This window comes from Bombyx mandarina, chromosome 10 (genome assembly GCF_030267445.1).
Source record: "Bombyx mandarina strain Sakado chromosome 10, ASM3026744v2".
In the NCBI taxonomy this organism is placed as follows: Eukaryota; Metazoa; Arthropoda; class Insecta; order Lepidoptera; family Bombycidae; genus Bombyx; species Bombyx mandarina.
In genome coordinates, this window is record NC_143217.1 from 10,331,077 (window position 1) to 10,345,457 (window position 14,381).

General features: G+C 37.9%; 1 protein-coding gene across 1 annotated transcript; it reads left to right on the top strand.

The window, feature by feature from the left end:
- Nucleotides 1-1,926: 1,926 nt before the first annotated feature.
- Nucleotides 1,927-3,524, top strand: LOC114243177 (uncharacterized). The gene is made up of 2 exons (XM_028174570.2): nucleotides 1,927-2,147; nucleotides 2,358-3,524. Exons 1-2 carry the CDS (start codon nucleotides 2,118-2,120, stop codon nucleotides 3,333-3,335), a joined length of 1,008 nt encoding a protein of 335 aa, XP_028030371.2. The 5' UTR covers nucleotides 1,927-2,117; the 3' UTR covers nucleotides 3,336-3,524.
- Nucleotides 3,525-14,381: the final 10,857 nt, after the last annotated feature.

Here is a 14,381-nt window from a genome sequence, read left to right on the forward strand (position 1 = left end):
TGTCGGTTACCGAACTTGTACAGTATTGTTCTATGGAGTCGTAAACATGTCGACAGGTTCGAACATTCTTAGTTAGAATGATGATGACAAAATGGACGTGCTTTCAAAAGACGCAGACTTCTTGGGTCTTCTAAAAAATAGATACTTTTACAGGTTCCTCATAAAACTATGTGGCAATTATTACTTCAGGATCTCACTGTCACGAAAGTAATTCTAAGTTTTTTTTTCTATTGCTTAGATAGGTGCACGAGCTCACAGCCCACCTGGTGTTAAGTGGTTACTGGAGCCAAAGACATCTACAACGTATATGCGCCACCTTGACATATAAGTTCTTAGGTCTCAAGTATAATTACAACGGCTGCCCCACCCTTCAAAGCGAAACGCATTACTGCTACACGGCAGAAATAGGCAAGGCGGTGGTACCTACCCGCGCGCACTCACAACAGGTCCTACCACCAGAACAATAATAAGTGTTTTTTCCGTATTGAACAATACATTTGCGGGAATGCAATCTTGCTACCTCATAGCTTTAGTCATTAGTTACTTCGACTAACATCTTCCGAAGTCCGATTTTGATTCGAAAGCTTCAGAACATTACTTGTAAAACCACAGTAAATTACTAGCGACCCGCCATAACTTCGCTCTATATTTTACTGAAACCACTTTACAGTAATTATATTTGTATTTATAAATTACAATGTTTATTATTAAATTTGTTATAAAAATTCAATATAGATAATTGAATTTCTAGGTTCTGCATTAAAAATGCGAATTTCACTTTAACTTTCAACCCCTAATTCACTGTTTCAGGATATTTTTTTTGAAAAATAGCTATTTAAGTGTTTATTTATTTCTAACGCGAAGTATGTATATAAAATGTCGTGCTTTTAACTTTGAAAATGACGATTTCCTCTGACGTACGCTATACATATGAATTTTTCAAAGATCCTTTCACACTCTTACAACATTTCAATTTTAATTTTGGAACTCCAGCGACTTAAGTTTTCAGACTTAAGTTCGGTGTTCAAGAAAGAATTAATCATTCATGACAATTAAATATATATGTACATACATACAGATATACCTGAATGTATATTAAATTAGTAATCATATAAATATACCTAACCATCCCAACCAAAACGATCAAAGAGCCGCTATAATGAACTAATAATCAACTAAACGAAAAAATGAAGTATAAAAAAATGTAGTTTAGAAAGAAAAGGAAATGTAGTTATCTCTAAGAGAGCGCGGTGTTTAGTGAAACAAAAGCACAAGGAACGATTTAACAAACTGCCATATTTTAACAACGTGTAATTAAAGGTTTGGCTCCACTCGAATATGCATAAATCATGAGTCTGCCGCGAACTGCCGACCGAAATAGAGAAAAAATTAAATACATTGAGCGGCTGAGAGTTCCAAAAAGAGGATATCTCTCAGTCAGCACAGGGAAACGCGCCCGAGACTTCAGGAAAAAAGTCCACGATGACTGTGGGAACTTCTACTGCCTAATGTGAGATTAATCAGTGCTTCAATAATTTTTTTTTTAGCGGAATATAGATTTATGAAATTTATTGTATATTACGTAACGTCTTTGCTTTTAAGTTAATTTGAAAATAACTAATTATTATTTAGGAGTTTCTTCAATTTACCTATGGAATATTTAATTTCAGAATTATCGTCTGTATAGGTAATGTTTCCTTAGAGCTATTTATTTTACAGGAACGTTATATTGTATTGGTGTGTTTAAAAGAATCACGTGACGTCTAACTGATCCTTTATCTTGGTAGTACCGATACTATCGATTTAATTAAGAGCCCGAGGCTGGTAATGTAAACATGACCTTTGAATGTGGCCGTCTCGCTCTCGTGGGTTTCCCGCTTCGAGAGCAGCTTTGTTAGGTCCATATATCACAGATGTGGGGTGGGGTCCGTCGAAGCCGTCGGAGGCTGCACCGCGGGACGGGGTGCGCTCGCGCAGACGGGCGGGGGGAAGCGACAACCGCTCGTTACGTCTATTCCAAGCCAGTTATTAAAAACGTCTCGGCGTGAACGGTGCGCCGCCCTGTAATTATCTAGTTGAGTTTTCGTCGCGCTAAGTTGTCATCGTGTTTACCGGAAATGCAATACGTGGAAACGCCCGCACAACAGGTCCGTACGCCCGCCCGCGATAATTCTATTAGAGATTTTCTTTTGCATCGTAATTCATTAGCGATTGAGTTGCATTTTGATTTGTTTCAATTGATCGTTTGACTAGGTTAAATTCTATCGATAGATTTTATTTATTTCGCTGTCGGGAAACCTAGTTACAATTGAATGTATCTAAATACAATGTTACATTAATATTCGTTCTATTTATAGATGATGAATATGGTGCCCGCGTATGGATGTGGATACGGACGAAACGACGCACTGTCTCCGGCTTCAGATCTGTCATCGTGCAGCAGTGCTTCGTCAGGAGCGTGGTGCGGTCCGGCTCCGTGGCGGGATTTGACTCCATACCCGCCGCAGTACCCGGCGTACTGGCCACCGGCTGCGGCCGCCGTCGCTGCTGAAGAAGCCCGGGAGCTCCAACGCCGCTGTGCGAAATGTCGATGCCCCAACTGTCTTACCGAAGCGGCTGGATTCGGACCTAACTACGGAAAAGACGGAGCGAAACGAGAACACGTGTGTCACGTTCCCGGCTGTGGAAAAGTGTACGGCAAAACTTCTCATCTAAAAGCGCACCTCCGCTGGCATACCGGAGAGCGTCCTTTTGTTTGCAACTGGCTATTCTGCGGCAAAAGGTTCACACGTTCGGATGAGTTGCAGCGACATCTCCGCACGCACACCGGTGAAAAGAGATTCTCGTGTCAGCTTTGTACGAAACGGTTCATGCGTTCGGATCATCTCGCCAAGCATGTTAAAACACATGCGAATACATCTAGGAAGTGCAAGAAAACGAAAGACGACGACAAAGAGGAATCCTCCGCGGAAAAGCTAGAGAGTCCTCACGTATCTGAAGCGTCGATAATCGATACCGTTGGAAGCACCAATTACGGTACAGCACCTATGGGCGCTCCCGCGAAAACAACAGTGCCAATAAATTCTGTTGCATGTGCGCCATTTGCTCCGAGCTCTTCAAACGTTTACAACAGTTCTGCGATGTATAACGGCAGCGGTATGATGGGAGGCTGGTATCCAGAAGTTAGACAGGAGGCTATGTACCCACGAGCCCCTGCTAGAGTTTACCAACAGTACCCCGCCCCTATTGGCAGTTACCAGTGCGGGTCAAAAGACAACTACGCGGTTTTCCAAGGACATTACAATTTACAACCGTCGCTTGCACTGGGACAGTAAATCTAAATAATAAAATCAATGTGATGTGACGCGTTACTGTAGATAATGAAACTGCTACTTATGTTTTATTCGTAAGTTACCATAACATTCGAAATGTGATTTCAACGTAGCATTGTGCCTTTTTGTATTTAAATGTGATTATTATTATGTTTATATGTAATTATTATTATGCAATAAATATTTCGAATTACCGATCACATGTTTGTTTTTTTTATAAATCAAATGATAATCGTTTGGGTTTTACCTACTATCTAAGTTCACATAAAACTAATATTATAAAGTTATAGCTTTTTTCTTATTGGTAAATCCCAGTCATTATAATATATTGTTCAAATTCAATTCGTCTCCTCATAGACATCGTTTAATAAGTAGTGCGAAACGCTATAACGAAGAAATGGTATATGATAGAAGAGTATGGAAGGAGAAAACATGTTGCGCCGACCCCAGGTGACTGGGAGAAGGGCAGGATAATGATGAATGATATATAAATAACTAGTAAAGTTTTCAAAACGTCACAAATAATAACATCATCATCAACATTAAGATCATCAGCTCACAGAATATGTCCACTGCTGGACGACCCCTTCCCTCCCCAAGATTCCTCAAAATGACCACAATGACGAGCGGATTCCGGCTTATGTAAATTTAAAAATGTATCACGTAAATGCGAGATTAAGTAAACGTGTTTTAGTTACCTTTACCTAATAGATATAATAGGTATAATGTTAATATTCTCATAACATTATATTATACAAAATTTTATGAGAAGTGAACTTTGACACTAATTTATGAAGTTTCTGGTTTATGAATTTATCGACGGACGGTGCTCACACGACTTCATATTATGTCTAATTAACATATTGAAAACATAAAAATATGCATCGATGATAATAAAAATTCAGAGAAATCTCAAGCTACATTTTTTTTAATTATATTTTACGTTGATACTAATTGACTTTTGCCAAAATTATGACTACAAGTTTTTTGCGGTTCTAAATTTATAAGGAGATAATGGTTACATAATAATTCTATCCGTAACACTAGATATTATAGAATTGAAACAAAGGTGTGCATATTGAAGGTGAAAAGATGTGGTGTCTTAGTTTAATTCAATATACCACTTATACTAAGCAAATTGCAATTACTAATCTTTATTTTATTCATTTGTTTTTTTCACACTCAAAATAACTGGTTCCTACAAATCTAAGCTTATGAATTGATAAAATTGGAAATTAAAAAGTACATAAAAATAAATTGGATGAGAGAAGCCGGGGATCTTGCTCAGTGGCGAACAATTGGAGAGGCTTATGTCCAACAGTGGACTGCTATAAGCTGATGATGATGAATATAGTAAATAAAAATCCGTATGTAGAGACAACCTTGTCATCAGTCAATCGGTAACAGGGAAAAGAAGTAATATATTTCCACATGAAGTATGTTAGTATAGTGCGTGAAATAATTTTTGGAATTCATATTTAGAACGCGTTGGTTTGTTTCGAAATCTTTCAGGGGTTTAAGTTGTGTGGCTTTTTGTCACGAGATGTCGCTAGGGAGAGTGCGAGCAAAGAGGACGACGTCGCGCGCGGCGTAGCGGTAATTGCACGCCGCTATTATCTGGGCGGCGCTTTACGTTCATGGCCGCCGGTGTGAGCGGGATGCACTCGATAATACGTAAAACAAAACGAGGGAGTTATAATGGTAAAAAACGAGCAACACGCAAATTATAGTGAGAAATGAGGCAGCCGGTAGCGGTGGGGGCTCGCGTGGTGCGGTGGGGACGGAGCGCGGCAGTCGCCGTCGCTCGGCGCACGCAGACCGCCCGCGCCGCCTGCGCTCGCGTGTGAAGTGCCAGGGATATGCCCCACCAGCGCCGGCGCCATGAGCGGCAAGCCCAACTCCGAGCCGGATCTGCTCATGAATGTGAGTCCAGCTCTACGACTGCTCACGCTTCAATCCTCGTCTTCAACTAACTTTTGTTCTAAGTCTAAGCTGTACGCTATCAGTAGGCTGCCTGTTTGTTATTATCATTTTAACTTTACTGAAGAAACAAACTTCTTATTGGACATGTGAGGACAGAAACTCAGCGTGAAGTAGGTTCAAGCAAGAGTTTATGTTTAACCTCATTTATAAAGTACCATAAATGCTATGTTCAACGAATTCGAATTTGTCTAAATGCAGTATCATAATTCATACAATTCTCCATGGGCTGGGATGTTTAACTTTTAGAACAAACCTCGGTTCAAATAAGAACCATGAAATGGTTTGTTGGGCGTCGGAGCACCCCCGGGTATTGTCGATTTAGTACGCACCATAAGCAGTGCATTACCAACGATTGACTTTCTGAGCCAGTCCCTTGGGCCCCTAACCCCTATTACTATTCATGGCGACCGCCCCCACAGGGTCCAGTGGATCCGCTCTCGGCGTTTTCCTAACCATCTCCGGCCTTAAGTACTGGCGTTATATGATAAATTCCTTCACATTTCCTGACTTTTGAATAATAATCTGAAGTGAACTTTCTAACCTAAAATCTATTTGAATTTACGTTGTAGTGTTCATAAAATTTATTTTACGACATGCCAACTCGATTACCAAATTTCATGGTCAATATATTAATTAATTCTTGATAATTAATGGGGTAAAGTCGTACCTGTATTTCAACTGACCATAGACAAAAACAAGCGGTAGAAAGGATCGGTTATTTAGTGGCTATAACAGTCAAATAAACGTAAGTGTTATTATCTGTAAACGGCCTGTTTAACTTGGCTACGAACATTACTAACACTCAATAAAAACTACCGAAATGTCAATTCAATTAATGAAGTCAAATAAATAAAGGTTTCTCTAGCACAAGGAGCGGCGTAACTAATCCTTAATGACACATAGAGGCTTCGTCCATTTTGTACCCAATTTCCTTTTCATATTAGTTTAATCTAAAAGCAGGACAACTGGCGCCAAAAATTATGCCGCGACGAGCGTGTCGGGCGGCCTAATCTGTTTAGCGTTATATTGTGGGGCGAACGGATCCTTTGTGCGGTGAAAAAGGAAGAAATTTATTCGTTTCGGCGTCGTGTGTGAGTTTTTTGTGAGAATGTAATTAATAATTCGGCGGCAAAACTAACAGTGTTTTGGTTGTTGCGCCTCGGTCAGTTGATTGATGTTTCGCGCGACCGTCGCAATTAGCCGCAACCGAAGCAAGTTGTGCTCTATATTTTAATGTTTTTTTTTTCTTCTGTGTATCTACCAAAGGATCATTACGGTGATGTAATATTTTAACGTCTACAGTTTCAATTCTCGTATAGATTATTTAATTACTAAACTGCATTAAGGTAGTCGTAAGCTTTCGAAGTAAAGTGTTGAAATCTGTTAGTCATGTAGTCGTCGTGGCCTAAAGGATAAGACGTCCGGTGCATTCTTATCTAGCGATGCAACGGTGTTCGAATCCCGCAGGAGGCGGGTACTAATTTTTCTAATGAAATACGTACTTAACAAATGCTCACGATTGACTTCCACGGTGAAGGAGTAACATCGTGTAATAAAAATCAAACCCGCAAAAAAAAAAAATTAATTGCGTAATTACTTGTGGTAGGATCTCTTGTGAGTCCGCTCGGGTAGGTATCACCACCCCGCCTATTTCTGCCGTGAAGCAGTAATGTGTTTCGGTTTGAAAGATGGTGAAGCCGTTGTAGCTATACTGAGACCTTAGAACTTATATCTCAAGGTGGGTGGTGCATTTACGTTGTAGATGCCTATGGGCTCGAGTAACCACTTAACACCAGGTGGGCTGTGAGTTCGTCCACCCTTTTAAGCAATAAAAAACAGTCAATTCTGGATTTGTGATTAATTAATTGATTAATTACTCTAAAAGTACAATGGGACTGTATGCAGTGTATCAGTTTTTTCTTGAATAGCGTAGTTGGAAATAATTGTCAACAGTCGACCTGGTGCTTACAGTTTACCAGAAAACTGATCTTGTGATAACGTCTATACTGTCCTTTAATGCTAACGCATAACTGCTCCGCGGGTACATTGGCAAAGTTAACATCAGTAAGCTATTGTCTAAATTGATCCTGACAATTTATATAACTAAATCTTTCCGTTTAATTGGAGTGAATGGAATTCGTAAAATATTTAAGTATAACTTCAGAACACGAACACGCACTATTTAATACAAAAGTTTAACTTTAATGCACGTATACAATGTAAATGTGCCTTTTGAAAGAGTTTTGAAAACGTGTTTCAACGGAACTGGGGGGACCGGAGGCGCGTAGGCGCAAGCTTCACATCGGACCCACAAGTCACGACGCACAAATGCCTACCTACCACCGAGATGAAATGAAACACGATCTTACTTTACAATATGGCTACTTACTACATTACAATATAAATTTAATGTTAGATCAATGAATTTGTTGATAACAATTTATTATTTAAAATTTATTTATTGTAAAAAAAAAGAACACAATATTCCTAACCCAAAAGTACATGTTATTATCCGCAACATGCTTCGTCAGATTACAGAAATAAAGTTATCAGCAACATGCTTCGTCAGTTAATTATAATCAATGTTTCATTATTAGTTCAATTGAAATATGTATAAAAGTATTTTCAAGTATTTTTCGTGAGTACTAAAAATAATTCCTACACTTTTACAGTTTAATCGCATTTTGTTTATTGTCATTAGATATAATTATTTATCACTGAAACTTATATGCGAACCATACATTGTACAATATTATAATATTTCGTAATATTTCAAATTGATAAATTCACATACACGAATATATATAATATTCAATTAAAATGTGTAAAAAAGTGTGTAAAAATTAGTTCGACTTAATATAAGGTATATTTTTAATCTTAAACAAAAGTCAGGACAGTGTCCCGATATATTAAAGATGCACAAGATGTGCATGATGTAGACATCTTTGTGTTCATGGGTAGTTAGTTGATACTTGAATCGTGTTTAAGTGCAGGTTGAATTTGCTGTTATGAAAGTTCTTATTTAATTGAAATAATTATTGATACTCGTGTATCTGAGGAACCGTTAGTGAGATTAACGGTCATTATTTGTAACGTGTTTAGGTTAGAGTGGTAAACATCTAGTTACGATAGTTACAGGTGTGTGCGTTGGGGTAAAATGGTTAAACGTTCCACTACTCTTGTTAGTTTGACGGCTCTTTATTCAGATAGCGGAGGATGTGAGCAATTCAAAACTAGTTGAATGTGTTATTTTGCTACTTCGTACGCGAAAATACCGTTGGCTTTGAGTCGGAGTGGCACTCGGTAGGCGCGCGGTAGCATTTTAATTGACCACGCGATGTTGCGCCGCTTTCGTCCGACTTTTTCTTCTCCACAAATTACTCTAAAGTGCTTAATGAGAGATGCGTGCAATCCACGTTTCCCCGTACGCCAAGTTGCTCTTATTTTACATACATAAATAGTTCAAGTCGACGAACTAATGCCGATTCTCGGTACCTGTAATTGCACCTGTGACAGGCTTCCGTCGCCTTTTCAAAGAGTGGCGGTTAAACGCCAAACGCCGGCGTTACCTAAATTATAGTTATTTCGCATTAATAAGGTAGACATTGAGTGCGTTGGAAACTGACCATTGACATTTCCACTAAACATGTTCGATGAACTAAGGAGCTTTTTATTAACAAGCAAACGTGCCTAGGAGACTGATTACCAATAAAAAAAAGTAAATATAATTTGCGGGTGAAGATTGACTCATTAGGCATACGATAATCATAACGAAATTGTTCATTATCTCATTTTAATAAGCATTATACTGGACTACTGCATAAGTAAAACTTAATAGGTATAAAAAAAACATATTGATGTAGCATCGTAATCTTCTTGGTTATGTAAAATTAAATAAGCAAAACATAAGTGCAATCTGTACCTAAAAAATATTTATGTATAGATTATCGAACCAACATTAAAAGTTATAAACACATTTTAATTGAATATATGTATATGTAGTGTAATTTAATTGTAAAAATAATGATTTCGACAAAGACTGCTCTTATTAATTTACGATAATTGAAACACAAGAAGCAATGTTTCAAATGACAGGTGTAAAGACCCTCCATCATAGATATAAATTGTTATAATAACGTTTTTTCTATCATAATTTGCAAGATTACTATTTTTGGAATGTTTTACGTAATAGAACAATTGATCAGTACAAGTGGAACGTAATTTAATTAATATGCTACGTTGTCAGCACTAGGTATTGAAAATATTCAGGTACCTATAACGTGTTAGTTGATTACACGTAAGCTGCATGTTTGATGTTTTATTATAATTATGATGCACAGACACAAATAAAGAGCTATGGAATATGTACAGGAGAATATGTAGGTATCTACTTATAATCGAATTTAGTACCGTATGTTCCACGGGGAGTGCTATGAATATAATTTTACGTTCCGTTTTCCCTAGTCGTCCACATAAAGTTATATCTCGCCTTTTCACCTCGAGACCCAGAGATAGGATTACGAACTAATTCGTTAAATGAAAAGTAAAAGCTTAACAGTAAATATTATTAAAAAATAGGCAGTAGTTTGTAAAATATTTAAATGTCGACAAATAACACCATGATCGTCCGAGACCATGAAAAATGTAAAGTATTTGAAACATTGGAAATAATAAATAGGCAAACTAAATCTTAAAACTAGTTTGAGTTGTGAACTTTAAATTATTGTTGGAGATGAATACAGTCATCCATTTTTAGTTTCGCATCATTGCGCTACCGGAGTAGAAATTACATTTATCATTTGAAAACGCTGCGTTCATCATCAGTGCGTTTTGAGACAGCGTTTTTTAGTCAAACTATGTTAAGGGTCTAACTTCTAGATCAGATTTCAGATCAGACCAGGTCAGAAGCTACGGGTAGGCTTCGACATCTCCTGTCATTGTAATGTTTTACTTATTGTCTTGGTAAATAACCGAAGCGTATACTCTACCTGCAAGGCATGGATAAAAGCAATGCTTGGGGCCCCAGTTCGATGTTGTATTGAATACATACTATTAATATTTAAGAAGATCGCGTGACAGAAGATATAGCGCTCCGAAAATAGCTAAAGCGGGATTTAGTTCCAGAGCTTCATCGTACGAGGATGGAATGATTGCTCAAAAGACACTGTACTTTTTCTTTTTTTCCTACCTATGCTGATAGCCTTGAGAGGCTATTTCAGCTTCACCCTAACGTTTGTAGGTGAGCTCACGGGGCTCAAACTGGAGAGTAGCTAACCCTGACCCTAGCAAGAGCAGTGCTTCGCAGAATCTACCACCGGATCGGAAACGCGACCCTCTGAGAAGATCCGGCGAGAAACTCAGTGGGGCACTGTACTAGAGGCAAGCAGTTCGTAGTAAAACTTGTGAACTCTGCTTCGGTAATAAAAACGAGACAATGGTACTATCTCTATTAGCTTCTCGAGGCTCTCTTCATAGAAAATGTAGAATACACATAGAGATCCGAATTTTTTTTGTAGCTTAGAACGTTGGACGAGCTCACAGCCCATCTGGTGTTAAGTGGTTACTGGAGCCCATAGATATCTACAACGTAAATGCCGCCACCCACCTTGAGATATAAGTTCTAAGGTCTCAGTATAATTGCAACGGCTGCCACACCGTTCAAACCGAAACGCATTACTGCTTCACGGCTGAAATAGGCAGGGCGGTACCTACCCGTCCGGACTCACAAAAGGTCCTACCACCAGTAAAACGTACACAAGTAAACAGCAAACGCACGTATGTACGTATGCCAACGACTTTGACCGTCCGTGAGATTGGCATCATCAACAATTCAAACGACTCGTGGTTTGAACGTATTATATACTTAATATATTTAAAATTATCAACATATATTATGTACCTATATACGTTCGGAACAATACAGTTGCCGTGATTACCAAATATTGTAATCGTTAAATCTTCGGCAGTTATATAGTCTCGGAACCTGTTCATGTAATTACAGCAATCCGTTGGCCGCCAGTCGCGGAGACGATTTAATATCCTAATCATTAAAAATAAGATTTCAATATCAGATTATCAATAATGTAATGATTTTTCGTAATAATTAGTATTAGAATTATTATAGATTATTGCAAGATTGTTATAGCATTGTCGTATAGAAACAATTCACGTTAGATAATTCATTTAAAATTTATAGATCTTATCTAATCAAACATGAAGAAACATTTGCAAGTATGAGTAACTGTTGTGTGTCTGAACTTTTTGGTGTCGATAAGGCAATACTAATTTACTATATTATAAGAAGACAATATTAATTTACTAAGCTAACATAAGTGTCGTTTTATGGTCTCATCTATACTTCAATACTTAATATTATATAGCTGAAGAGTTTGTTTGTTTGAACGCGCTAATCTCAGGAACTACTGGTCCGATTTGAAAAATTCTTTCAGTGTTAGATCCCATTTATTAAGGAAGACTATAGGTATGTAACATCACGATAAGACCAATACAAGTGGAGCACCAATAAATTATGTTTCAAAATAAGTATTTAAATAGCTCCTTAACATTCTATAGTTCAAAAATATTTTCACTTTCTACGTAAATGAAGTAAGGGTGAAATTTTGCATTATGCCAAATTAACTATTCCACGGAGTCGCGGGCAAAAGCTAGTTAATAATAAAGGCTCATCGAATGGGTAAATCGATTAGTTTAAACATTATTTAAACCTATCGAACGTTTTAAATGGGGCTGTTTTATTGGATTGTTAATAAGCATTTTAGCTATATCGAATGATTATGAATAACACTTGACAGTTCTATCGCCCTAATAAAGCTTTAATAGCTTGTTCTAGAAGAAGATAATTAGTTCAAGATTATAAATATTATAACTCATGTCTCAAGGTGAGTGGCGACATTTACGTTGTTGATGTCTATGGGCTCCGGTCACCATCCAACAGCAGGCGATCAATGAGCTAGTTCAGACATAAAAGCAAAAAAATAAGAAAAAAATCCAAAAACTAAAACATAAATTTTAGAATGTGATTTGTATTATTTAGCTTAAAGAGTTATATGAAGACAGTTGTTGAACATTTTATTTTATGAATAACAAGTTTGGAAAGAGGATCTCACATGAAGATTATCTGCCCGGCTATTATCAGAAGACAGGCGAGACGAAATTTATTTATTTTGATGTTCTCAATGCGACACGGTAAAAAAAAACAAATATGGCGCCTAACCAATCGGAACCAGTCCGGTTACCATTGGCGTGGTTAATGTCAACTCGGGAACAGGTCAAACAACATCAGTATATACGTTCAAGAACAAAACATGCACGAAGATCGAAGTTGTTTCGTAAATTTTGATGGACGAGAGTTTTTGTGTACTGATGTAGTCAATTTCTTTTTAATTTCATTTATAAACTACATCCGTGTTTTTACTGCCATCAAAGGCAGACGAGCCCATAGCCAACTAGATTACAAATGGTTACCGTTGCTAATGGGCAATGGAGAAAGAAAATCCTAGGAATAGAGCCATGTTGCTACTAGTACTCAATTTGCACGCATCATGTCAGTTACTCGTCTGTGTTGCTTTGAAACATAAACTAAAAAGAAATTTTTTTTGTAGGAAATGAGAAAACATTTAAAAACCAAAAAAGCATATTTCAAGTCCTCTATTATACAGATTTTTAAGAAAAATTAGAAACTGTGGGAGGTTTACGACAAATAGGACTGCCCAAATTTTGTAAATTTTTTTTGCCCTACCTACGTTGATGGGCTTGAGAGACCATTTCAGTTAGTGAGCTCACGGGGCTCAAACCTGACGACATTGCTAACACTAACCCTAGCAAGAGCAGTGCTTCGCAGAATCCACCACCGGATCGGAAGCGCGTCCCACTAAGAAAATCCGGCGAGAAACTCAGTGGGCTGGTCCAAATGATGTTGTTCGGAACTTATATGTATGCATGCTTATCTTATGTCGTAAGCAAGATTCAGGTATCTGTCAAATATCTTGTGTTGTATGATGGTTACCTCCACAAACCTATAATAAGGTGGTACGTACAAAAATGAGTATCCTTGGTTTTTAAGAGCTTTTTCTATGGGAGGCATAACGATTTTTAGTTTCAGCCAAACAAAAATATTGAATTAATTAAAAAATGGACAATCAGCAGGAGCCTTATTGCCCGTATCCAAATGGCTTAGCATTCGTTTTTTTTTGTTGGATCACGTTCCATACAGATAAATGTGCGCATCTTGTGAGTGGCTCGTTTCCGGGACAAGTCGCTTTGTCGCCGGAACATCCCGGGATAAATGACTTTATTACCATAAAATAGACATTTCGCATTCCTCTCTGGCTGAGCACTGAACTCTTGTGTATGTGGCACGTGACGGGATGCGTTTAGGCTTTTTCAACATGTTTTATCTATTTTGAAATGAAATGATAGCACAGAACGAATAATGGATTTTTTTTATTTGACAGGAGCGAATTACTAAACTGGCCTAATGGTAGTTGATTATCTTTGTTCACGGATATTAACGTAACATCCAAATATATTGGAACAAATATAAGAACTTTGTTTTTTCTCTGTCTTATGAAGTTGTTCCGAAGATCATGGGACCCGTCCGAAGATCATAGAAGTCATCGTGTCCTAAAGGATAAGACGTCTGGTGCATTCGTATTGAGCGATGCACCGGTATTCCAATCCCAGCAAGCGGGTACCAATTTTTCTATTGAAATACGTACTTAAGAAATCTTGACTTCCAGGGTGGTAGTCAGGGTGGTAAGATCTCTTGTGAGTCCGCACGGGTAGGTACCACCACCCTGCCTATTTCTGCAGTGAAGTAGTAATGCGGTTCGATTTGAAGGGTGGGGCAGCCGTTGTAGCTATACTGAGACCTTAGAACTCATATCTCAAGGTGGGTGGCGCCATTTACGTTGTAGATGTCTATGGGCTTCGGTAACCACTTAACACCAGATGGGCCTTGAGCTCGTCCATCAGCCTATACAATAAAAATTTACCCAGGATTCGAAATTGTCGAAACAAACAATAGATAAAGAAGAATCCACTTTC